General features: G+C 42.4%; 1 protein-coding gene across 8 annotated transcripts in view; it reads right to left on the reverse strand.

The window, feature by feature from the left end:
• PPP1R13B (protein phosphatase 1 regulatory subunit 13B) overlaps positions 1–27,732 on the reverse strand; it is a 76,612-nt gene that overhangs the window by 26,364 nt on the left and 22,516 nt on the right. For 7 of the 8 annotated variants that reach the window (XM_055556731.1, XM_055556726.1, XM_055556724.1 and 4 more), the window contains exons 2-4: positions 14,620–14,767; positions 9,682–9,801; positions 5,217–5,293 (exon numbers count right to left, since the gene is read on the reverse strand). In XM_055556731.1, the coding sequence (XP_055412706.1) occupies positions 5,217–5,293; positions 9,682–9,801; positions 14,620–14,767 (345 nt within the window). Of the gene's footprint in view, positions 1–5,216; positions 5,294–9,681; positions 9,802–14,619; positions 14,768–16,867; positions 17,047–27,732 lie in introns of those variants that run through there. The other variant, XM_055556728.1, reaches the window with a different exon arrangement.

Here is a 27,732-nt window from a genome sequence, read left to right on the forward strand (position 1 = left end):
CAGTAAATAAGCTAGCTTAATTTGCTAAAAGTTAGACGTAAAGGGGGACTTATTGGCTAATGTCTCATTTGTACTAATTATGTTGAATCACAACTAAGAAAGCCAACAAAGTAAAGTATGCTTGACAAACAGGCTATCAGAACTAGATTTTTTAGATATTAACTACAACCCACTTGATAATTATGGTTAAAAGCTTTAGATCACAAGTCAGTTGACAACATGGCTTTAGTCAAATGTGTTTTCATCTCCTCAAGTAATTTGTTTTATACATAATTTTGAAATTGGTGCTGCAATAATTCATTTATTAAAAACATATAATAAGGTTTCTCAACACAAACCATTGTAGACAATTATGCAATACACTTGTCTTCCATCTTAAGCCTCTAATTATGTTTTTATACATATTTAGCCTTTCAAATATTAGTAAAAAGACTTAGCTTTATCTCCCATTTATTGTACTGTGAAAACATTCCGCCAACATGTGCTAAATGTATTTTTCCAATACGTGCCCCAAACTATCAAAGACTGCAAATTTGTCTGTGAAAACAAAAGGATTCATCACCACACACAGTATCTGTTCAGTTAATGACTCCTCACTACCACAGTTCCTAGAAAATGACGCCATTTTCCAGACAACTCTCTGTGGTGTCATGACTCATCCAAAACACACGAGTGAGCGCCGTGCTGGTGTTCAGTCGCCAGTGGTGCCGACTTTGCAGAGTAAGAAGTGACCGTGACGCTAGTTTCAAGCAAACGTTGGTGTGAACGACGCGCGTCCCGTGTGGCTCCGCGGGAGGGCCCTCGGGAGCCGGGCAGCTTTCCCCAGACGCCGCGCCCCCGCGCGCTGCCCCTTCCTTCGTGGCTCCTGTGCTGCGTCCTCTGGCCGGGGGACCCCACAGCCATGACGACGGCCATGTGCTGAGTCCTGTGAGTCCTCCGAGCAAATTGCTGACACCAAGGATAGTCCCGGGACCCCCGGATACAGGCACATGCATTAAGGATAAATCAGTTTGCCTTTACACCATAAAGTCAAACCAGATCTTCAAAATTCTATTGGACAAGTGAGCTCCGAATGCTTACAGCACTGTGTACACATAACCTGGACGTTCCCAGACGGGCAGAGCAACAGTGTCACACGAGGGTCTTCAGGCCCACCTCACACTTAGTGAATGAAAAGTTCTGCCAGTGGGGCCGGGGCCTTTGTTTCTTAGACAGCTGACTTTGTGACCTGCACTGTGGGGACAGCAGTTGCCTCAGCAGCTGCTGGCAGGCATGGGGCACGCAGGCTCAGGTGCTGTTATTCTAGGTCCAGGGTACACAGCAAAAACAGTTTTGGAGAAGGCTATTTTTAACAACTTATTAACTTTAAAAAATGCACATAAAAGTGCTTTGTAGACAATAAAGTGCTTCACAAAGGTAACATATTATTAGGCTTAAAAGGCAGATGTGGTGCCATAAACACCGTAACCTCTTAGCTGTCATGCTTCCAGCACAAGAGTCCCGCCTCCTCACCAGCTCCCAACCTTCCTAATTATAAGCTCGCATGTAGGCTGCAAACACAGCTTTAATTTTGGTTTCAGGTTTCAGTTTTGTTGATCTTTACATGTAAACATCACCTCCATGTTTACAACAAACAACCTCATCCTGGAAAGATCAAGGACCCATTGCGTCGAAACTCACCATACTGTTACTGGTCTCCTTTCCTCCTGAGTCCCTTCTGTTTATCATATACACACACACACAGTCCCCGCCTATTTGATATACTTATTTCTCTTCCCCTGAAGTTCAGGCCACAGGAAATCTTAGAACACAAAGGGATCTTCAACCTTCTGTTGGACAGCTAAGTTCTGAATGCTTTGGACAGTGGTACATGCATCCTGGAGGTTCCCAAACCTGGCAGGGCAACAGTATTATATGAGTCTTCCAGGCCTGGCCCAGCCTTACTGAATCAGAAGTTCTGCCTGTGGGGCCTGGGCCTTTATTCCTTCAGACTTTCTGAAGCACATATGCCTGCCAGAACCCCACAGAGGTTTCAGACTCAGTGCACCAGCAAGTCAGAAGGCAGGAATAGGAAAAGGATTTGTGGAATGATCTTTAGCAACTGGAGGGTAAGGAAGGAGAATCCTTAATCCTGACAGGAGGAACAGTTCTCCCTGAGTGGCACTCAAAAGGAGAAAACAATCCAGTACACCACGTGGCCCTACAGTGGTTAGTATTTGAAAAATCTGAAACACCATTAAATGCTTTTCAACTTTATAACTAGTGTATAAAAAAGTACTCAGTTCAGTTGCTCAGTCGTGTCCAACTCTTTGAGACCCCATGAACTGCAGCACACCAGGCGTCCCTGTCCATCACCAACTCCCGGAGTCCACCCAAACCCACGTCCATTGAGTCAGTGATGCCATCCAGCCATCTCATCCTCTGTCATCCCCTTCTCCTCCTGCCCTCAATCTTTCCCAACATCAGGGTCTTTTCAAATGAGTCAGCTCTTCACATCAGGTGGCCAAAGTACTGGAGTTTCAGCTTCAACATCAGTCCTTCCAATGAACACCCAGGACTGATCTCCTTTAGGATGGACTGGTTGGTTTCCAAGGGACTCTCAAGAGTCTTCTCCAACACCACAGTTCAAAAGCCTCAATTCTTCGGCACTCAGCTTTCTTCACAGTCCAACTCTCACATCCATACATGATCACTGGAAAAACCATAGCCTTGACTAGACGGACCTTTGTTGGCAAAGTAATGTCTCTGCTTTTCAATATGCTATCTAGCTTGGTCATAACTTTCCTTCCAAGGAGTAAGCGTCTTTTAATTTCATGGCTGCAATCACCATCTGCAGTGATTTTGGAGCCCAGAAAAATAAAGTCAGCCACTGTTTCCACTGTTTCCCCATCTATTTGCCATGAAGTGATGGGACCGGATGCTATGATCTTAGTTTTCTGAATGTTGAGCTTTAAGCCAACTTTTTCACTCTCCTCTTTCACTTTCATCAAGAGGCTCTTTAGTTCTTCACTTTCTGCCATAAGGGCGGTGTCGTCTGCATATCTGAGGTTATTGATATTTCTCCCGGCAATCTTGATTTCAGCTTGTGCTTCATCCAGTCCAGTGTTTCTCATGATGTACTCTGTGTATAAGTTAAATATGCAGGATGACAATATACAGCCTTGACGTACTCCTTTTCCTATTTGGAACCAGTCTGTTGTTCCATGTCCAGGTCTAACTGTTGCTTCCTGACCTGCGTACAGGTCTCTCAAGAGGCAGGTCAGGTGGTCTGGTATGCCCATCTCTTTCAGAATTTTCCACAGTTTATTGTGAGCCACACAGTCAAAGACTTTGGTATAAACAAAGTATAAAAGTCTTTAATTATGCTCAGATTAAAGCATACAGATATTATCAGCACTGACAACACAGAAGCACAGCTGAAGAAGCTGGAAGGGAGGAGGGAGATGGAGAAAGAGGAGGGGTGCTGAGAGCCTCGTCTTACGAGAAGGGAGGTCCAGAGACATGGTTTCAAGGTGACTGTACAAATAAACAGAGATATATCATTTAAAGTCACAATGGTAATTGATAAAAGAAAGACAATTGAAAGCCAGTAACATGAAGCTGGAAAGTAGAGGGGCAAAGTGCCTTGCTCAAATTCAGCTAGTTAGAAAGTCCTGAAGCCAGTGTCTGAAGATGGGCCCTCTGTACTCCAGGCCTGTGTCTCTCACCCATGTGTGACCATGCCAAGCACTGTGCTAGGCAGTAACCTGCTGAAGCTACACATCCAGTGAGGGCAGAGCCAGAAAAAGAAATATTCTTCAGCCTTAAAACTATTTGGAAAAGTTACTATGAAAATTTCCAGAAAAGACCATGATGAAAATTTCTCTCATTCTTCATTCTCCTCTCATTCATCGTCATTCATTCATTTCTGCTCTTTCAACACAAATTTCTTAAAAGGAATCCATCTGCTTGGACAAACTTCTTCCCCTATAACCGATGTTAGGCCTTTTCTCCAACTCTACATCAGATGACAAAGGAAGTCCTCTCTCCTGGAGACACCTATGATGACTTCAACCCATCAGCCATCTTGTCTTTTAAAACCTGACGGAGGATCAAGACATCAACACTGAACACACAAAGCGAGTCTGCACGCCTGTCTCTCAGTCCAGAGACGAGCCCATCTGCCTCCGGGGGATGGAGGCCTGCGGCTGCGGTTCCAGGACCTGCCGTGGCAGCAGCACGTAGAGGACATTGGAGGGCACTGCTCTGCTGGAGACCACCCAGTGCATGGGCACAGTGTGGATGATGAGACCAAGACCGCTCAGGCTGCTGTGTCACACCTTCATAGAAATGAGTGAAATACTCGACAAAGATGACAACTTCCACTGTGAAAATACACAGGGAAACCCAAGGCAATGGGGCTGAGGGGCCACAGCGGGGCGCTCTCTCACACACAGCTCTAGACACCAGTGCAGATCCCAGCCTAACAGGAAGAGGAGTACCGTGTGTCCCCAGAGGAAGAAACACCACTCACGGCCACCGGCAGAAGGAAGAACCACCTCCTCCTTGCCTGGCAACAATGCAGCTAAGGAAACGTCACCAAACTTCAAACTCCCAGTTTCCTCCAAAAGACTTTTTCTTGATAACAGCCCCTCCCAACCTCCCCTTCTCCTCTATAGAAGTGTTTCCTCTTGTTTTAGAGGACTTGCATTTGGCTGCCCATAGCTGCATGTCCTGAATTACAGTTTTTTGCTGTTCCCAAATAAACTTGTTTTGCTGGTAAATAATTGGTAGTTTTACTGTTTTAGGTTAGTACTACTCAAAAAATAATTCTTTAAAAATAAATTATACAGCTTCTCTGGTGGTCCAGTGGTTATGAATCTGCCTTGCAATGCAGGGGACACTGTTTCCATCCCTGGTCCAAGAAGAGTCCACAAGCCGTGCAGCAGCTAAGCCCGTGAGCCACAACTCTTGAGCCCCAGTTCTAGAGTCCATGTGCCCCAACTACTGGCGCCCGCGTGCCCCAGAGCCCACGCTCTGCAACGAGAAAAGCCACCTCCATGAGAAGCCTCCACACCGGAATGAGAGCAGCCCCCGACGACTGCAGCTAGAGAGAGCCTGCACACGGAAATGGAGATTTAGCACAGTCGAAATAAATATTAACAATTAAATTATAACCAAAATTCATTAGTACCTACAAAAAGCAAACTTGTTCAATAAAATTCACTATTACTTACCCCATTTTCAGTGCGTTTTTCTCCAGGTACACTTGTTACATTTCTCTGAGTTCTTTGCTCCTGGGTCTGACGGCCACCTAGAGAAATGAGAGTCCCAAACTTACTAAAAGACATCCTGCTGTGCTGCTGCTAAGTCGTTTCAGTCGTGTCCGACTCAGTGCGACCCCATAGGCGGCGGCCCACCAGGCTCCCCCGTCCCTGGGATTCTCCAGGCAAGAACACTGGAGTGGGTTGCTGTTTCCTTCTCCAATGCATGAAAGTGAAAAGTGCAAGTGAACTCGCTCAGTCGTGTCTGACTCTTAGCGACCCCATGGACTGCAGCCTATCAGGCTCGTCCGTCCATGGGATTTTCCAGGCAAGAGTACTGGAGTGGGGTGCCATTGCCTTCTCCGATATCCTAGAGAAACAGTATTTTATAATTTCTTCACTTATTCAAATATTTATTGAGCACAAGTATAAAATACCAGGCTGGACAGCTCAAAAATTAGTACACTTGAAAAAATGTTTTATAATCAACATAAAGTTGTTTAAATGAATTTTTTTTCTATATTCTATTTCAGAATCTTGAAACTGATTTATCAAAAAGTTTCTAACACTTAAAAATGGTCAAGATGGTAAATTTCATGTTATTTGTATTTTATATATATTATCTATTTTTATTAAAAATTAAAGCTTTTATTCTTTTAGGAGAGACTAAAATAATGACCTATATGGGAAAATAATCTAAAAAAAGAATGGATATAGGTGTATATATACAGCTAATTCACCTTACTGTAAATCTGAAACTACCATAGCATTGTAAATCAACTATATTTTGATAAAAATTTTAAAAGAGACAAAAATAGAACTTATAATATCCAATAATTTAAAAACTGATGCACAAACTGATCTTCACTACTAGGGTTAAAACTGAGATGGGATAATATCTTCTGAATTCTCCTTTGTTCTATAAAAATATATATATATGTATTTTTTAATTGTTAAGGGTTTCAAATTTAAACTGGCAAAATTCTCCTGCCATTATTTTTTTAAACAAAGTGTGCTGCAGTTTTGTGCCAGGTGAGTCTACAGTCACAAATGGCTGTGTTGTGTTGGATGCCTGCTCTTCCTCCGCTCGTCTCTCACCTGATGCTGTTTTGAGAATTATCACACCCCAGAGCCTGCTTTATTACTAAGAAAACATAACTTCAAAGGGTCATTAACCTGATGTTAAAATAAAGAGAAAAGAATAACATGTTTTCTTCTATTTCTTTCCTGCTACTTTGAAAATTTTGAAGAAACATTATATTATGGAAAATACTGCCTCACCTTAAGCCATACATTCCCAGAGAGTGCTATCACTCCCAAGGAAGCAAAGACTGGCTCTTGGGAGATTAAAAAATCTTACTCTTTTTATGTATAAAGCCAAGCTACTGAGTACATAAGCAGACACAGAGCACATCTGATGGGGAAGCAGGGCAAGTAAGAATCCAATACCCAATGCAGGGCCCTTAGGGAGGCCATGAGTGAAGAACGAGGGTAAATGAACGGGAACGACGGAGCATGCAACCAAACACAGTCACATGACTCGCGACAGGCGCTTCATAACAGTTGTTCTCTGTTAGCAGAAATTACATATACACACATTCTGGAGTATGGTATCTACCAGTTTACAGGATAAATTAAACTCTTTACTGAAAGTAATAGTACTTTTACAAAATAAGGTGCTCGGGTTAATTTAATATTCTATAATTGCTGCTTCTTCCAAACAATAAAGAATCAAATTAGAATACTATAAAACACAGAGAAATTATACCAAGGGTCGCTTAATCTTTGATGGTGAAGAAGAAACGTGATGATTTTGCACTCCAAACTCAGAAAACAGTACGAGCTGCCATTTAGTGAGCGCCGCACCAGGACACCTCATTAACTGCCACCACAACCCTGCGAACCACACACATCAGGAAACGGAGGCACAGGGATGTGAAGTCAGGTGCCCAGGGCCCACACTGAGCAAGCAGCAGGACGAGTGTTGAACCCAGGCGGCTCCGCTCCAAACTCCATTCCGTCAGCTCTGCATTCTAGCTAACGCTCTGCGTGACCCGCGTCGCGTTCCTTTACACACCAGGCTCCTGTCCCCCAAGTGTGAAGGTGACGGGAGGTGACGGGAGTCCTCCGCGCTCCCCTCTAGCTTCCACAGAGAGAATTCCGTCCGACTCCTTGAAGTGCGGGATGTCCTCCACTTCTGCCAATGCTGTTATTAAACATTCTAGCTTTGCTGACGTGACAGGTGAAATACAGTATCCCGCTGTGCTCCCTGCACTGCTTTCTTTAGGAGTTTATGGATGGACGTCTTTCCATATATTCCCAGGCCATATGTATTTCCTCTTTGCTATGAACTGCATGTTTGTATATTTTGCCCATTAAAAAAAAACAAAACAAAACTGGTTTTAAAAAACCTCACAAATATGGACTTCCCTGGCAGTCCAGTGGTTAAGACTCCTTGCTTCCAAAGCAGAGGACCTAGGATCGATCCCTGGTTGGGGAACTAAGATCCCACATGCTCCATGGCATGGCCAAAAACAAAATAAACAAAAAGAAACAAACAGGGATAATCTGCAATAAAATAATCTTCTTTTGACAAAAAGATGTCCTTCCAATTTTTTTTTAATATCAGAAGTAATCCACAATCACTGTTAAACAGCAAGTTAAGGGATTTTTTCTTAACCGTACAGTGTATATGCTTTTCAAAAAAAAAAAAGATTCCCTTATTTAAATTTTAATTAAAAAATGAGTAATTTATGGGAGACTGGTATTGGTATATGCACACTCCTGTATATAAAATAGATAACTAATAAGAACCTACTGTATAGCGTAGGGTACTCTACTCAATGCTCTGTAACAGCCTATATGAGAAAAGAATCTTCAAAACGTGGATGTATGTATATGTACAACCCCCTCGCTCTGCTGAACACCTGAAACTTAACACAACACTGTAATTCAATGATACTCCAATAAAAAGTTTTCAAAACAAGTAGTGTGTTCCCACTGTTCAAAATTCAAAAGGAACAAGAAGGTATACTTGACCAGTTTTCCCTCTCTCCTTCCCCAGAGGCTAGCCATGTGACCAGGGTCTTACTGATGGTTCCAAAGATACTACACACACACACCAGCCAACGCAGAACACGCCACTACTCTTTCATCTGTTACACAGAAGGCAGCACTTGTGTACACTGTGCTTACTCAGGGGACGAGTGTAGGAGGTGGTTCAGGACAAGGCGCGGCGCAGACGCGCTCTCGTTTCTTCAGCCAACACCCCTGGAGGCGCTGACGGCTGCCCCTCCCAGCAGCGCCCCATGAGTAACTCTGTGGATGTGTCATTTGTATGTGTGCAGACACAGCCATAGGACAATTCTCAAAAGCGAGGCTGCTGGGTAAAAGGCTTTATGCTTTTGTAAATGTAATAGATATTGCTAAATTGCCTTCTACAGAAGCTGCCAACAGTGTGGAAGACTGCCTGTTTCTCAGCGTCCGCCAACACTTAGTAAACGTTCTAATCTTTGCCATGTGACAGGTGAAATGCAGTATCTCAGTGTTTGCCCTGCGTGTCTTTTTTAGGAGGACAGCTGGACATCTGGCCATGTGTATTTCCTTTGCTATGAACTACATGTCTGCATATTTTGCACATTTTATTTTACTGGCTTTTTTATCATTTTATATAAAGGTAACTAACCCTTTGCAATATGAGCTATAAATGCTATTTCCGAGTTAATAATTTGTCTTTTGACTTTGCTTTAGGGTGGTTACTGCCATGCAGGCTTTTGTTGTTGTTGTTTTTTAAATAACTGTCTTTTCTATTATGGTTTAGCATCACACTTAAGTCTTGTATATATACATACACACACACAAGACTATATGTATATAATATATATATAATAATAATATATATAATATATATATATTACATTTGTTTTGTCGTTGTACCACAAGGCTTGCAGGGTCTCAGTTCCCTGACCAGGGCCTGAACCTGGGCCACAGCAGTAAAAGACTGGAATCCTAACCACTAGGCCACTAGGGAACTCCCCACTTAGGTGGAGTTCTAATTTTTTTTTTCTTTCTCTCTCTTCAAATACACATATATGTATTTCTCAGAATTTTTATGATGCTTTCATGGTTTCATTTATTCTTAAAATCCAGAGATTTCAACCATGTGATATTTATCAAAAACAGTCCCTTCTGGCAGCAGATCCATGCCCGTGTTTCATGCATTATGTGACTGGCTCAGGATCCTGAGGAGGCAAGGGCTGGGAGCCTGAAAGTGTGAAGCACCATAAACGGCACTAACAGGGGTGAAACCTCACGAGACACCAACTCTCCCTCTCACCACCCGTGAGTGAACAGGGGAATAATTTAACATTTATTCCTATTTTCCTTAAATTAACTTTCATGGCAAAAATTAGCAAATGGGGGGAAAGCACTTATCTACCTTGTTCACTGCTCTCTGTTGGGGAATCTTCATGTCGAAGGAAAAATTTCACTTCTTCCCTTCGTGGCCCCCACTTCTGAAGATGTTCATACATCATATAATCAAAGGGTATGGGACGCTCTAGGAAAAAACAAACAAAAAAATTCTTACTTTTCCCAGAGACAAACAAAATGAATCCTATTAAAAGTAAAAAATGAATAAAAATAAACTTAAATAAACGTACACACATATATATTAGAATTCAAGGATATAACATGCACTAAATTTTAACTTTAATGAAATAAAAGCAAGACTATAAACACAAAGAAGTAATCATAAAAGCAATTTTGCAACATTAAATAGGGAACATTGGGGAAAATGTCCTTTATTATATTTATCATGAAGCAGTGTACCTCCCACTCTTTCAAAGGAACACATTAACAAACTGCCCAAATTTTATTATTCACTAAAATGTTACAGGTGGCAATCAGATGTACAAAGGCTTGACGCACACTTCTGGCAACGCAGCTAGCCCACACCGACACTTGCACCAGGACGTTCACAGCAGCCAAACAGTGGAAACAAGCAGACCTCCACTAACTGCTGAAAGGATAAAGGAAACGCTGCGTATCATACAACGGGTAATTTCAGCCAAACGGAGGAATGAGGTATTGATGAGTGCTACAACATGGATGAATCTTAAGCAAGCTAAGTGAAAGAAAGCCAGATCAGAGTCACAGACTCTATGATCCGATCTATATGAGGTACCTAGAAGAGTCAAACACAGAGCCAGACAGTAACAGAGCGGTCGCCAGGGGCTGGGGTGGGGGAAACGGGAGGCAGAGAGTTCAGAGACGCTGAGAACGCCCTAACACCCACGAAGCTGCACCCAAATGGGGGTTTTTATGCTATGCGAATTTTATCTCAACTTAAAGGGAAAGAAAGGAAACCTTGAAATGTTCCCACTGCTGCTTGTGCTTGAAAGTGAGGACGGACACTGGCAGGTCCCGAGGCTGGGAGAAAACGGCCTGCCCTGGGAGGAGCGGGACACAACTGAACTGCGCTTCTCCTCTCAACGCAGGAGCATGGCTGGGTGAGAGAACCCTGCCCAGATCAAGTTAGGAGAAAGAGCCACGTGCGTGGCAGCCTCGTCACACACAGGATGTGATTTAATTTTCGGCCTGAGAGAAGGGCCAGACTTCCAAAAGGAAGAAAACCCCACCTCACAGAAACACAACACACACTGTGCTGCTGCCGCTTCATCTTGCTACATGTGTAGGCAAGCTTTGTCTTATTCAACAAACCTCAAGGGCAAGGACGTAAATCGTCTCATCTTGGTTAATTCAACTCAGAACTGAGTATCTGTACAGCAAGAAGCAAGCACAAATTGAACACTAAAGAAGTATTCAATATTACCATTCCATATTTTGTGTTTTTTTTTTAATTTAATTGAAGGATAATTGCTTTACAGAATTTTGTTGTTCTCTGTCAAACCGTAACATGATTTACTTTTTGAAAGTAACAATTTTTGTGTTATAAAAATTTTTTTTAACAACATGTATATTCTAATGCTATAGCTGTGGAATTTAAGACTAATCATGCCCATCAGTTTAACATAAAATTTTATCTTAGGCCATATTTTTATTAGTATTGCTTTGGCTTACAAATTTGTTTCACATGAATTAAAATCAACTTATAACCTTCACTTGGGCTTCCCTTGTGGCTCAGCTGGTAAAGAATCCACCTGCAATGCGGGAGACCTGGGTTGGAGACCTGGGTTTGATCCCTGGGTTGGGAAGATACCCTGGGGAAAGGAAAGGCTACCCACTCCAGTAGTCCGGCCTGGAGAATTCCATGGACTGTATAATCCATGGGGTCCCAAAGACTCGGACACGACTGAGTGACTTTCACATAATCTTCACTTAAATCTGAGCGTTAACTTCACCAAGTCTGAGCATAACTTTATAAATATTAAATCTAATTTTTCCTTAAGCCAGTTATTTAAAAAAATTTGTTTCCCTTTATAAATAAAAAAATGTTTAAGAAAAGATTAACTTTAAGAAAAGCAAACTAAGCTTCAGTAGCTTTTTAAAATAAAAGTTAACTAAAATGTTATTTCTGTTTTAAAGTGAAAACAAAACTACCCTGCACATATCATGTAATCAATACTATACCTCATCAACACTGTGTGTACTGGAGAAATCCATAAGACAACTTTCAGGCATTCTCGGAAAAGGCAACAAAAAACACCAAGTAGGAGACTTCACAAGAAGAAAAACTGAAGGTCCTGCCTGCCCGCCTGATTCGCATTAAGCTGACGCCCGGTGTGAGGAAAGGAGAAGACGAGAGCAGGGTAATAAGCAGGCCAAATGAACAGGCTGTTATGGGCTGGGCTGTGTCCCCTCACACAGAAACCCACATGCCGAAGTCCTGAACCTAGTCCTCCATAAGAACAGGACCTTATTTGGAGACAGGATCTTTAAGGAGGTAAAAAGTAAAAATGAGGTCATTAGAGCAGGCCCTAATCCAATGTGCCTGGTGTCCCTTTAAGAAGAGATTAGGACACACACACACAGAGGGAGGGCCACATGAGGACACGGGGAGGAGGCATGGCCATCTACACGCCACAAAGAGAGGCCTCAGGAGAGACCAGCCCTGCTGACACCTTGAAGTCAGACCGCTAGCCTCCAGAACTGCGAAAAGATAGGTGAATTTCTGTTACTCAAGCCGCCCAACTTGTGGCACTTTGTTACGGTTGCCTGAGCAGACCAATACACAGATCCACACGGAAATACTCTCCTCTCAACAGGGGACTGACAGGACTTCCCTGGTGCTCCAGTGGTTAAGAACTGCCTTGCAATGCAGGAGACTCGAGTTCGATCCCTGGTGGGAGAACTAAGATCCCAAGTGTGGTGGAACAACTAGGCCCTCGGGCCACAACTACTGAGCCTGCGCACTCTGTGCCACAGTGACGATCCCGCATGCTGCAAGTGAGACCCGACATGGCCAAATAAAGATTAAAATTTTAAAAAAGCATTGACGATTATATTGGAGTATTCTATTTATGAACACTGATGACATGAGTATACCGTGAGTAACAGATGTGGTAATTTTATGCAAAGGGTTCTCCAAAATCTGAAAATCACTTGAATCGCTCCTCCAGGGTAAAAAGACTGAGAAAGGCCGTGCTTGCGCCCTTCCTCTGAACCTCATCCGCCACCCCCTTGCCAAGACTTTGCTCTGCAGCTCCAATTTACTCAATGATGTGTTTACTCAGGGCCTGCTATGAGCACCAGGCTGGGCACTGCACGTATGACGGTAAACAAGTCCCCGCCTTCAGCAGTTTTAGTCCAATGAGAGAGGAAGAGATGAAAGCCACTGTCCTGTTTTGATAAACACAATGACAGTACTGAAGCAAAGAGGAGAGACCTGTAACACCCTCCAAGATTCAAGGAGAGTGAAGGTTGGGGGCCAGGTGCCGGGGACTGCTCTAGACAACGGGAGCAGCAGGCTGTGACCGTCTGTTCTGCGGACAGGCAGGCCTCATTCTCGATGAGGTAAAACCCCGGGCCGTGGAGATGGCCGTGGAGCCAGGGACAGCACCAACTCAAGACTCACGTAAGAGACGAGCATCCTCCAGCAGCTGGGACCACGGGGGCTCTCCCAAGCTAATACAAGAGGCCGACCAGGAATTAGAAGTGATAACAAGCACCAAAGGCAAGAGTGCTGAGAGGCGAGAGGAGAGCGCACAGTGACAGGGCGACCAGGCTCTAACATTCACCCAAACCACCACTGCCTCACCCCTTCCTGTGTGTCAGGCTCATACCCGAGGACCTGGCCTCTTCCTGCTACTTCAGTGATGGCCCACCATTTATCCAAGTCAAGTTTCTCTCAATGTGTCCTTAAAGTTTTTACTCCAGTTGTGAAGGATAACACAGAAAATATTTATAAATCATATACCTAATTAGGGACTTGTATCTAGGATACATGAGGAACTCTTACTGGGGATGTTGTGTACAGCACGGTGACCACAGTTAACATGATAACTGCAGGGGTGAAGTTGCTAAGAGAGTAGACCTTAAAAGTTCTCATCACAAGAACACATATTCTGTAACTGTGTGGGGCAATGGATGTGAACTAGACTTACTGTGGTGATCATTTCACAATACATACAAAAATCAAACCATTATGTGGTACATTTCAAACACCATGTTGTACGCCAATTACACCTCAGTTAAAAACTGTTTTTAAGAAGTGTTAGGAATTCACTGATTATCCCTGAGTGTCCTTCAACACATCCACCTGGACACCTGTCTCAAGCGCAACACATCCAGCTGGCCACTCTCCTGCTCCCTGACGCGGAGTCGTGAGTGCACACCGCCCCTTCTTCCACTCGCTGCTGGAGCGGAGGCCTTGCCCATCTCAGCCCCCGCTCTCAATGCTGTCTGAGGGGCACACCCTGTCCATTCTCTTCTCCAGTCCTTCCTTCACACTGCTCTCACCCAGCATATCTCATCCCAGCTCAATTCAACCTCTCCGTTAGAGTCTATATTATTTTGCAGAATTTTCTGCATTCAGTAATCATATTACCTGCACTGATCTTCTCTGCCCAGCTAGCATGACAAATCCTTAAATGTAAGAGCCAGCCTTAACTCTTCTCAATTTAATAAATATTTAAGAAGGGCTTACTATTAATATTTAAACATATGTCCCCTTCCTTTTAAACGTCCCTACCAACCCACCCCTCTAGGTTGTCACAGAGCACTGGGTTGAGCTCCTTGCTATAACACACTTTTTTGAAAATAGCATTTATAACATCCTATCCCCATGTAATATAACAAGTTTTTAATTTCTCAATTCCTTATTACCTCAGATAACGAAGAACCAGGAACAAAATTCTGCATTCAACAAACATCGGATTTCATGTACTTGGTCACCATTATAGAGCCTAATACATACCATTTCCCCTCCACACTTCAGCTAAATGGCAACTGCCTTCTCCAGGTTCTTTGCAGAATTCTACAACATCACGACATGTTGTTTCTGGTGTTATAGGAACTTCTGTTAAAATCTGTTCATTGTTGCTCAAGAACACGGTTAATATCATCTGTAAGAAAAAAGATTAAAGCTACAACTTAGAGTCATTAAGCAATAAAAAGATTAACTTGCAAATTAAAAGTGATTTCCCCACCTTCCTACCACCACTCCATCCAGCCAAAATGCTTAGAGGACAGGTTAGGCTCACTCTAAAGTTCATGTCGAAAGTTAAAATGTAAGACAAGTCGGGAAAATGCCCGAAGAGGAGTATTGGAAGGGAGCTAGCACTTCGGGGAGGGCAGAGCCCGGGGCTGCCGTCTATGGGGCCCCACCGAGTCGGGCACGACTGAAGCGACTTGGCGGCGGCAGCAGCACTACTGGATATTATAAAGCCTCGATACGGTAAGGCCCCAGAACATGACGGGCGCCAGATCAGTGGGACAGACTATGAAGCCCAGAAACAGAAAATGGCAAACGATGAAGGAGGCGCCTCAAAACCGACGAGGGAAAAGACTATTCAGTGAATGATGCCTGAATAATTAATATACCCAACTGGAAAAAAATGGATTTATATTGCATATTATACACAAGCAATAAGTTCCTAATCAAATATTTTAAAATAAATCACAAAATTATAAAAATTCTAAACTAAAACTGGGTAAATTTTTTTGTAACCTTGGAGTACAGAGCCCTTTCTAACTATGATTAAAAAACCATTATAAGATATATTCAAGTAATTAAATACAAGAATCTTTTACAAAGCAAAAAAGACAAACTGGGGGAAAATATGTGCAACTAACATTACATATAAAAAGTCAATCTCAACATCTAAAGTGAAAGTGAGAGTCGCTCCGTCGAGTCGGATTCTGCGACCCCGTGGGCTACACCATCCATGGGATTCTCCAGCCCAGAATACTGGAGTGGGTAGCCATTCCCTTCTCCAGGGGATCTTCCCGACCCAGGGATCAAACCCAGGTATCCCACATTGCAGGTGGATTCTTTACCAGTTGGGCCACAAGGGAAGCCCTCAAGATCTAAAGGGCTCCTAAAAATTGGTACCAGAAAGACCAAAAATCCAACTTATTTTTTTAAATTGAAGAAATAACATATCACAGTAAAAAAATGAAAATGGTTCTTAAATGAAAGCACATTATAATTTCAAAAAATAAAAACTGTCCAGTATTATTTTTTTAATCTTAAAAAAAAAAAAAAAAAAAACCACCAAAAACCTATCACTTTGACCTAAGAACTCAACAGATCCCGTGAGAAGAATTTTTAAAAACATTACTCCTAAAGTAAAATTTAAACCGAAGATTTTCTTTAATCAGACAATATCATAGAATATTTGTTTAATCTTTGATCAAAGTCAGAAACAAAATCTGTATTTGTCCCCAAATTCCCTTCTCAAAATCTCAGCTGTCAACTGAGTATCTTAGTAAAGTTTATTGGTACAATATTTTCTTCTTAGAAGTGCCCCCTACATTCCCAACTTTTGAGATTTAAACATCTTTATACTGGTGGCCAGGTTTTATTTGACCAAAACCAGTCACAGTTACGAACTGCTCTCTGGGCCCTGTCTCCTCTCACCCCACCTGCCCCATGGCTGCGACCAGTTCTCTCTCTAAACGTGAACCAAGTGAAGTCACTTCCTGGCTTAAAACATTCAGGGGCCTCGTACCGCCCAACAGCCACCCTTCCCCAAACATGTCTTCTGGTTTATAAACAGGAAACCGGGCTCTTTACGGAGCACTCAGAGGCGAGCGTTGCCATGTTCATGTGGATCTCTAACTTTTCTCCCCCAGGGACTCTCACGGGGCCTGGATCGCCACGGAACACCCTTCGAGAGAGCCTGGACGGCAGGACAAGCTGCAGGCCCTGACCAAGGGGAACACTCCTCACCGCCTCCCTGGCCTGCCAGGACTCGTGCCTTCCTGCGCTCAACCTCGCTGCCCCTCCCCAGCTCTCTCAGGCCGCCGGCCCTCTGCCCCAGGGCCCCTCCTGTTTGCCTGTAAACTTCTGTTCACCCTTCAAAACTCAGCTCAGATGCTACCGCCTTTGCAAAACCTCCCCTCACCACCTTCTCTCACCAGGGAGGCCACATGTTCCTTCCTTTGTGATTCAGTGACCCTTCACACACATCTTTATTACATCACAGCACCAGCCTGTTTACCTCCCTCACCAGGCTCCAGGCAATTCACTTTTGAATCTTTGATTCCACTTCCTGATCTGTATCTGATGCCTGTGAGGCTCCCTGAAATCTGGTCGACTCCACGAATGACACCAGAATGTCAAGCCTCCCCCACAGACTGGAGAACACTACACGTGCTCCAGGCAAGACACGCCGAGCCGTTCAGTAACAAGCGTTTTCATTCAGTTCTTCTGGAAACGATAAACACAGTTCTATTTTACAAGAAATAAAACAGTTCTTTCTGCTCACTGATCCAGACAAATTTTTAAATGTCGGGGGTCTTTTAAAGACATAACTGGCTTGGAATCTAAATAATTTGGAATAAAACAGGTAAATCCTGGATCTAGTACAAACACGTCCAGAACTTGAAGGGCCTTAATGCTATACCAGTTTCACCAGAACAATCAGAATAGAATTTTACTTTTATTTACACTTTTATTTTACAGTTCTAATGGTAAATCTGGAGTAGGAAATGGCAAACCACTGGAATATTCTTGCCTGGGAAATCCATGGACAGAGGAGTCTGGTGGGCTACAGTCCACAGGGTCACAGAGCTGGACACAACTGGGCACGAACCTACACATGGTAAATATTTTCCCATGTGATTTCACAGTCTATGCTTTTTAAGATCTAACAATAGATTTTCCCAAACCACAGTTTATAAATCAAAATTTCAAGGCAGCGAAAAATTTTTTAAGGACTATCTTCTCTCTAAGTGCTGTAACTACAGCTCACCAATGGCCAGCAGAGGGTCCTGCTCCTCTCGGCGCTTCAGCCCTCTCAGCTTCCTCCTGCACCCCCACCCACTACAGGGTCCAGGGCTTGTTCTCCATACTCTGAGCTAGTGAAGGTTTACATAACCATGTGCTTCGGGAAGCCGGGCCTCTGGCCAGAACTAGTCTCGCACGCTCACACCCACCACAGGCACACAGTGGCATCCATAAAGGCACGGACTGTGCTTCTCTGCTCAGAAAGGTTTCTTTAGGAACCTGTTGTCAGGATGAATGATGGTGTGACACTCTGGGGATGCTTTCTGAATTACCAAGAGTTGTGAGTAAGTTCAATGTGATGGGAGAAGCAGAGGAGAAGCAGAATGGCAGAGTTGGAAGTCTGAACATTAAAAGTCAAGAACTCCCAGATAACTGATCCAAAAGTCACTACACATTATTTCAGTTTTTAATTATATTTTAAAGTCTTTACTAAACCCTATTTTTCCTTATCTTAGCAAAATCCATTTCCTCTAATCTCTACTACTCAGTCAAAACTAATTTCATTACAATCATGAGATTTAAAAGCTTTTGAGATAAATTAAGCTGGCATTGACCTGGATGGTACGTACTTCCTAAAGCATCTTCTAAAATTAGAGCTGAAAAGGCATAGGGCTGCTACCATTATTACAGCAAGGTTTCCCCAAATTAAAAGAAATGGAAGGATCTTCAACACAAGTAACATGTGCATTCACTCCAGATGCATTTTTTAAAGCATCTCTGAAATCACAATACATCTTACAATTGACAGCATGTCACCATCTAAGGGGTGGTGCTATGTTTTTCTTTCTTAATAGTATGCATAGAGATGAAACCCAATAGAGTTACGGGTTAAGACGACAAAGAAAAAAAAAAAAGAATTACTGTTTATTCTTCCCTAAAGATTACTATATTGAAAATAAAAGATCTGGTCAACCACGGTTACACACACAGAGACTTGCACCGTGTGCTGCAACACGCAGAGCGCACGACGGTAGACGCCTCACACGCCTTCTCACACCGCCCCCTCTGCCCAGACAAGCCACGCTGACAGACCCTGCCGGCCCTGCCCCGCCTTCTCCATCATCTGCAGTCGTCCACCTCCTCTGGGGAGCACTTCCTGACACACTGTCTCCCCATCCTGACCTGGTGAGAGTCAGAGCCTCCTCTTTTGCTCTCCTATAACAGACCGTGGCTATTTCTGGCACAACATTCTCGCACTAAATTATCAATGCTTTTCATGATTATATCCTCTACTGAAACAGTGTTTGTGACTCACAGGGGTGAACTGTGACCCCCATTACCTGCTCTTAAAATTATCTAAGTGTGTCCCAAGTTGTACATATTTTCACTTTTTAAAAGTTGTTAAAAATCCCAAAAAGCCACAGGCCGCGGCGGGCAGCACTTGTGTTCTCTAACTCAGTGCCGGAGTGGACGATATTGATAAGCGGTGCTCGGTAAGTGAAAGACGGAGGCAGCCTAGCAGGCAGCCACCAGCATAACCATATCGAATCCCTCAAGAGAGCACCTTATCCTCACTCTCAAGATCATCTGAGCCCCATAAAGAAAGTCGCCAGGGTCGACCACTTACGTAAGGAACCACCTGGGTGGAGCCTGTAAGGCCTTCGTCCGCCTGACCGGCCCATCTGAAGCAGCCTCCCCATCTCACTGCAGCCTCTCACCACTTTGTTTTCTTCGCGTTCACCACCACCTTACACACCTGTGTAAGCTGTGTATTTGTTTCTCCTCTGTCTCCTTCCACTAGAACTTAAGCTCCTGAAGAGTAGGGATTTAGCTAGTTCACTGCTGTGTCACTACTGCCTGGAGTAGAGCCTGGCACATAGTAGGCACTCAATAAACTCCCCCAAGTATATAAAATAATTATTTTTAAAGTAGGTTGCGTCACAAAGGGTAGGTGTCTGCCTTCTTATACTATCTTCAAGGTCTGAAATAGGAAAAAAGATCAATATTATGCCCTCTAGTCGCTGAGTTGCTCCACATTAGAAGGAAAAGGACCTTCTAAAAATGCTAGTGTAAACGTCAGGCGCCTGTACACACAGATGTGATATTTGTACACACAGATGTGATATTTGTACACACATATGTGATATTTGGCAGATTCCACTCAAACCTCGACATCAGACATCCCTTGCTCAAGCCTTCCTGCTTTCCACAAGGTGGCACTGCAGGGTGCCAGGGGGTGAGTTCCACCTCTCCCCCCACACATACACTCCTGCAAATTTTGGGGAAAAGAATTAACTCCAAAGAAGAACGAATAGTTTTGTTAAGATCATATTAAGTTCAATTTCCATGACTAGAACTTGTATTATTTTGGCAAAGAACTAGAACTAGCCTTTGAAGAATAAGGAAAAAGTTTTTCTAAATAAGTGAGAAACATTTAATCCTCTTGAGAGGACAGATACATTTAAATATTTGAGTTGCATCTACTCATAAGAAGAAACTAATACAGTTAAGTGACCTTTAAATGAGATCCTCAAAAACATATCAATTATGTTTAGTTCTGTTTTTATTCACTTTAATAATTTAGTGTTTTAAAAATATATATTCCATCATATGAAAACTTTCTCTCAATAGCTTGAACTGGTGAGATCTGGTTATACACTATTCCTGGGAATACAAAATATACATCTCAGCTTCCCTTCACCTAACTTATTTAGTCCATCCAGTATTTAAAAGCATATGCATTTTGGGGGAACCTGTCTAGAACCTTGTAGAAATGCAAAACTCATGAACCTTCTCATAAAAACTAGGTATGCCATAAGTCCATAGCATGTGTGGAGGTGAAGCAGCTGAGCAAATTTAGTCTCCAAAACTTAAAGAATCTCCGAATAGGAAAAGGGCAGTATCAACTCTTGACACCCCTACTCTTCAATGTTGGGAATCACTGCCCAGAATGTCCGCTGCTTTACTGACTCTGTTCATGTGAACATTATGAAAAAAGAACAAACACTGACTTTCAACCACAGGTTGTGACCTACCAACCCGCTGTATAATCAGTTAGTGCCCTCGGGGCCAGTTTTGTTTTTAATGGAGCAGAACAATATAAAACAGTATTATAATACACTGCAAATCCACTATACTTCAGTATAAAATAAAAACTTAAAAAAAAAAACCCAAACACACACACACACAAATTATTAGGAAAATGAAAAGACCAGCCTGGGAGAAAATATTTATAAAACACATAACTGATAAAGAACTTGTATCCTAAATATACACAACTGAAAACTCAGTAATAAGAAAACAAAGAACCCAATCAAAAAGTGGATAAAAGATCTACGCACCTCATCAAAGAAAGCACCACCCACCTAAGAGAATGTCCAAAATCCAGAACACTGGCAATCCACAATGGTGGTGAAGAGCGGAGCACAGGAACGTGCCGGTGGAAGTGTGAAGCGGCACAGCCATTCTGGAAGACAGCCTCAGTTTCTTCCAAAACTAAACGCACTCTCACCGTGGGATCTAACAACTAAAGAGTCTTGGTACTGATCCAAGCGAGTTGAAAACTTATATCTAGACAAAAACCTACACATGAATGTTTATAGTAGCTTTATTCATAACTGTTAGAGCTTGGAAGTCACCAAGATATCCTTCAGTAGGTGAATGAATGGATAAACTGTGGCGCATCCAGACAAAGGACACCAAGCAGTGATAAAAACAGCTACCAAGTCACAAAAGACACAGCAAACAAACACACATGGCCAAGTGCAAGAAAGCAGTGTGAAAGGCCACATACTGTACGACGCCAATTAAATGACATTCTGAAAAATAAAAATCTGTGGAGATGGTAAAAAAAATCAGTGGTTGCCAGGAGTTGAGGGCGGAAGGAAGGATGAGTAAATGAAGCACTAAGAATTTTTTAGGGCAGTGAAACTACTCAGTATGCTACTATATTGGAAGATAAAAGATGCTCGACATTTGTCAAAACCCACAGAACTGTACAACAGAGTGAACCCTCATGGAAACTATGGTCTTTAGTTAATAATGCATGAACATTAGTCTAGGCACTGCCATCTGCACTTCACACATTCTCAATTCTCACACCAACTCTATGAGACAAATACCACCTTCATTTTACAGATTAGGGAAAGGAAACTTGGAGAGGTTAAATAACTTGTCCAAGATCACCGAGCTAATGAATGCCAGACCAGGATTTAACCCTGATCTGACTAACTTCAAAGCTACAGTCTGAATCACTACTCTAAACCACTCCAAAAGAAAAACAGAAAAATTTTAATAAATAACTTCGTACTTAGAATATACTTGCCATTACTAAATAACTTCTCAATTAACCAAGTGTCATCTAGTGTCTACAGTTGAAAGAATCTGAAATGCACAAGTGAATCATATAAGGGAACCAGAATAAAGAATCATGCATTTTCTTCTAATTGTTCAAATATAAAGATGATCTCCTAATAGATGTTCTAATTACATTTTACTGACCTTACAAAAGTTTAAATTAGGTATATTAACAATTCTCAGAATAAGGCTTCCTTTTTCTACATATTTCTTTGTAAAATTCAAGAAAATATATTCCTATATGAATTTTTGAAAAACACTGATCTAATCCTAGGTATATACCCTAGAGAAGTATGTCTACACAAAAACTTGCACAAAAAAATTACAGCATAACTATACAGTCATAACAGCAAAAAAGTAACAGTCAACACCAATGAATGGATAAACAAAGGTTGTATATGTGTTATACAATGGAATATTACTTGACCATAAAAAGGAATGACGAGAATGCTACATTCCTGAGATAATGGATAAACCTTAGAAACGCGATGCCAAGTGAAAGAAGCCAGATACAGAAGGCCACATGCTGTTATGACCGCACTTACACGAGATGTCCAAAGCAGGCAAACACACAGAAGCAGATTAGTGGCTGCCAGCGGGGGGAGGGGAGGAGGGAAGTGACTGCTAACGGGCATCGGGGTTCTTCTTGGGGTGATGAAAACGTTCTAAACTTAGCTAGTGGTGATGGTTACACAAACCTGTGGATATATTAAAACCACTGAACTGCAGACTTCAAAGGCATGAATGTGATAGTATGTGAATTATATATCAATAAACTTATTTTTAAAATATCTAGTTATATCAGTTATTCGACCTATTCAATCAGTAAAGTATTTTTCCCAATGGAAATAACTTTAAATAAATATTATATCATTTCTTTGTATTTATTTTTCTTTTCTTTAGTAATAAAGATTTATAATTAGACAAATCCTATTTTTTCATGTCTGCTAATACCAAAAGTCAAGTACTAATCCTTTTGCCAGCAGGAAATAAAACTCAAAACAGAAATAATTAGTAAAGCAATGTCTCTGAAGAGCACTTTAATATAATCATGTGTACATGACCACAGGAAAAACCATAGCCTTGACTAGACGAACCTTTGTTGGTAAAGTAATGTCTCTGCTTTTGAATATGCTATCTAGGTTGGTCATAACTTTCCTTCCAAGAGTAAGCGTCTTTTAATTTCATGGCTGCAGTCACCATCTGTAGTGATTTTGGAGCCCAGAAAAATAAAGTCTGACACTGTTTCCCTATCTATTTCCCATGAAGTGATGGGACGGAATGCCATGACTCATTGGAAAAGACTCTGATGCTGGGAGGGATTGGGGGCAGGAGGAGAAGGGGACAACAGAGGATGAGATGGCTGGATGGCATCACTGACTCGATGGATGTGAGTCTGAGTGAACTCCGGGAGTTGGTGATGGACAGGGAGGCCTGGCGTGCTGCGATTCATGGGGTCGCGAAGAGTCGGACACGACTGAGCGACTGATCTGATCTGATAGACAATACTATCTATCTGTACAAAATCAGAACACAATTTACACAGAAAAGTAAGTCCAATAGCCCTCCTATCTTTTTACAAATGACTCTATTTTGTCCTTCAGGTTTGAGCCAGCTCTTAAAAACCATGATGCTACTTTGAATTTGCTTATAATGCTCTGAGTTACCATTCTCAAAATGTTTCTCCTCTTTAGAAAACTAAGCAAAACTCAAGTGTGGAAAACAGACGTCTCAGTGCCTGGAGAGTATCTATGCCATTTACAAAGAAAAAAAGTACTTCAAAAGCTGTCTCTTGGGCTTCATGGAATCTAAATGCAGGCACTAGTGACACGGACCATGATAAGACGTCCTAATGAAACAAGACAGAGCACGGCTGGCACAGCAGAGTGATACGGTGGGGAGGGTCTCACCTAGCGAGGTGCGGGCCATGGAAGGGGAAGTCTGATGCTAGCACTGTTCAATAACAACTGTAAGCAGGATCTGGAAATCACCATAAAAGGAAAACCAAACATTAAGTTACTGATTTCCACACATAAAGACTTGCCTAAGTTTTGTCATTAACGTAAAAAAATCAAGACCTCGGGGTTTTTAAATAAGTTTTCATAATAAGTACCTGTCTATATCTTATATTTATGAAAAGTGCTTGTTGGAAGTAGGAGACACACAGAGCTAGTGTTTCTTTTTTAATTCTGCTAGTACTGACATATCTTAGGTGCTTAAAATGAGAACTGAAGTTTATAACAAGATACTTCAAAGGGCTTTTACAATTTGTTGATAGTAAAAACGGCTATTGTTTCAGTGTTTCCTATGTTCGCAGGCAGGCTGTTTGCCCGTATCACATCACTGAACTCTGCCAACAGTCCACGGAACTAGGCGCTGGGATGATCGCCACTGTAGACAGAGTAAAGGACTGCCCGAGGTCACATGACTAAGAAGTGCCAGAGTGTCTGACCCAAGGGTCTGACTCCAAAGCTTAAGTTTCTACTTGAGTTTAGGAACAAAGCGGTGAACGCCTAAAACAAGAAAAAGCACGGAAGCATTCAAGCTCTTCTTCCCTGTGAAGCTGTAGGAGACAATCTCCATTCAAAAGTTATGAGATAGTAACAAACCATTGTGTTTATAACTGAAGAACTCAAATCCATGACGCACACGCTTCCTTGAAAAGCAAAACATTGTAAGTAAGAACACAGAAGAGAAAATCAGTAGAGACTCATTATAGAACCCAAAGGTGAACCACTCCACAGCCTGGATGGCCTCTGGGCAAAAAATCTTAATGCAAAATTCAGACTTAAATTGAAGAAAATGGGGAAAACCACAAGGGCATTGAGGTGTGACCTAAATCAAATCCCTTATGATTGTACAGAAGAAGTGACTCAAGGGATTAGATCTGATAGAGCTCCTGAAGAACTATGGATGGAGGTTCGTAACACTGTACAGGAGGTGGTGACCAAAACCATCCCCCAAAAAAGAAATGGAAAAAGGCAAAATGGCTGTCCGAGGAGTCCTTACAAATAGCTGAGCAAAAAGAAGCAAAAGGCAAAGGAAAAAGGAAAAATATACCCATCTGAATGCAGAGTTCCAAAGAACAGCAAAGAGAGATAAGAGAGTTTTCCCAAATGATTAATGCAAAGAAATAGAGGAAAACAATAGAATGGGAAGGACCAGAGATCTCTTCAAGAAAAATCAGAGATACCAAAGGAACATTTCATGCAAAGATGGGCACAATAAAGGACAGAAACGGTTAAGGACCTAACAGAAGCAGAAGAGATTAAGAAGAGGTGGTAAGATTAAACAGAAAAACTGTACAAAAAAGATCCTAGTGACCCGGATAACCATGATGATATGGTCACTCACCTAGAGCTAGACATCCTGGAGTGTCAAGTCAAGTGGGCCTTAGGAAGCATTATTACAAACAAAGCTAGTGGACGTGATGGAATTCCAGCTGAGCTATTTCAAATCCTAAAAGATGATGCTGTTAAAGTGCTGCACTCAATATGCCAGCAAATTTGGAAAACTCAGCAGTGGCCACAGGACTGGAAAAGATCAGTTTTCATTCCAAACCCAAAGAAAGGCAATGCCAAAGAATGTTCATACTACCGCACAATTGCACTCATCTCACACATGAGCAAAGTAATGCTCAAAATTCTCCAAGCGAGGCTTCAACAGTACATGAACTGTGAACTTTCAAATGTTCAAGCAGGATTTAGAAAGGCAGAGGAACCAGAGATCAAATTGTCAACATCTGCTAGATCGTTGAAAAAGCAAAAGAGTTCCAGAAAAACATCTATTTCTGCTTCATTGACTATGCTAAAGCCTTTGACTCTGTGGATCACAACTGTGGAAAATTCTTAAAAGAGATGGGAGTATCAGACCACCTTACCTGCCTCCTAAGAAACATGTATAGAGGTCAAGAAGCAACAGTTAGAACCCTGTATGGAACAACAGACTGACTCAGGATTGAGAAAGGAGTATGACAAGACTGTTTATTGTCACCCTGTTTATTTACCTTATATGCAGAGCATATCATGAAAAATGCTGGGCTGGATGAGTTACAAGCTGCAATCAAGATTGCCGGGAGAAGTATCATCAACCTCAGATATGCAGATGACATCACTCTAATGGCAGAAAGTGAAGAGGAACTAAAGAACCTCTTCATGCAGGTGAAGGAGAGTGAAAAGGCCAGCTTAAAACTAAATATTAAAAAAACTAAGATCATGACACATAGCCCCATAACTTCATGGCAAATAGAAGGGGACGAGGTGGAAGCAGTGACAGATTTTCTCTTCTTGGGCTCTAAAATCACTGTGGATGGTGGGATGGTGACTGCAGCCATGAAATTGAAAAGACAATTGCTTCTTGGAAGGAAACCTGACAAACCTAGACAGTGTGCTAAAAAGCAAAGACATCACTTTGCTGACAAAGGTCCGTATAGTGAAGGCTATGGTCTTTCCAGTAGTCATGTATGGTTCTCAGAGCTGGATCATAAGGAAGGCACAGTGCCAAAGAGTTGATGCTTTTGAACTGAGGTGCTAGAGAACTCTTGAGAGTCCCTTGGGCAGCAAGATCAAACTAGTCAATCTTAAAGGAAATCAACTCTGAATACCCATTGGAAGTACCGATGCTGAAGCTCCAACACTTAGGCCACCTGCTATGAAGAGCTGACTTGCTGAAAAAGACCCTGATGCTGAGAAAGATTGAAGGCAGGAGGAGAGGATGACAGAGGATGAGATGGCTGGATGGCATCACTGTGCAATGGACACGAACCTGGGCAAACTCCAGGAGATGGCAGGAGGGAGACAGGGAGGCCTGGCGTGCTGCAGTCCATGAGGTCAAGAAGAGTCGGACACGACTTGGCAATAAACGACAGTGAGAAGGTCTTGTAGGTCTTCACAGAAACCATTCAGCTTCGGCTTCTTCGGCATTAGAGGCTGGGGCACAGGCCTGCATCACTGTGACACTGAACGGTCTGCCTGGAAACAGATCATCCTGTCGTGTTTGAGACTGTACCCAAGTACTGCATTTCGGACTCTTGCTGACGATGAGGTCTACTCCATTCTTTGTAAGGGATTCTTGTCCACAGTAGTAGACACAATCGTCATCTGAATTAAGTTTGCCCATTCCTGTCCATTTTAGTTCAGATTCCTAGAATGTCGATGTTCACTCTTGCCATCTCCTGTTTGACCACTTCCAATTTACCTTGATTCATGGACCTAACACTCCAGGTTCCTATGCAGTACTGGTCTTTACAGCTTCAGACTTTACTTTCACCACCAGACACACCCACAACTGGGCGTCGTTTCCGCTTTGGCCCGCTCTCTTCATTCCTTCTATAGCTCCTTCTCTGTTCTTCGCCAGCAGCACACTGGACACCTACTGACCTGGGGGCTCATCTTTCAGTTTCTTATCTTTTTGCCTTTTCATATCGTTCTGGTCCCATCACTTCATGGGATGGGAAACAATGGAAAATGTGATAGACTTTATTTTCTTGGCTCCAAAATCATTGAGGACAGTGACTGCAACCATGGAATTAAAAAACCCTTACTCCTTGAAAGAAAAGCTATGACAAACCTAGACAGTGTATTAAAAAGCAGAGACATTTCTTTGCTGATAAAGGTCGGTATAGTCAAAACTATGGTTTTTCCAGTAGTCATGTACAATATGAGAGCTGGGCAATAAAAAAGGCTGAGCGCTGAAGAATTGATGCCTTCAACCTGTGGTGCTGAAGAAGATTCCTGAGAGTCCCTTGGACTGCAAGGAGATCAAACCAGTCAATCCTAAAGG

Source organism: Bubalus kerabau, chromosome 19 (assembly GCF_029407905.1).
Source record: "Bubalus kerabau isolate K-KA32 ecotype Philippines breed swamp buffalo chromosome 19, PCC_UOA_SB_1v2, whole genome shotgun sequence".
In the NCBI taxonomy this organism is placed as follows: domain Eukaryota; kingdom Metazoa; phylum Chordata; class Mammalia; order Artiodactyla; family Bovidae; genus Bubalus; species Bubalus kerabau.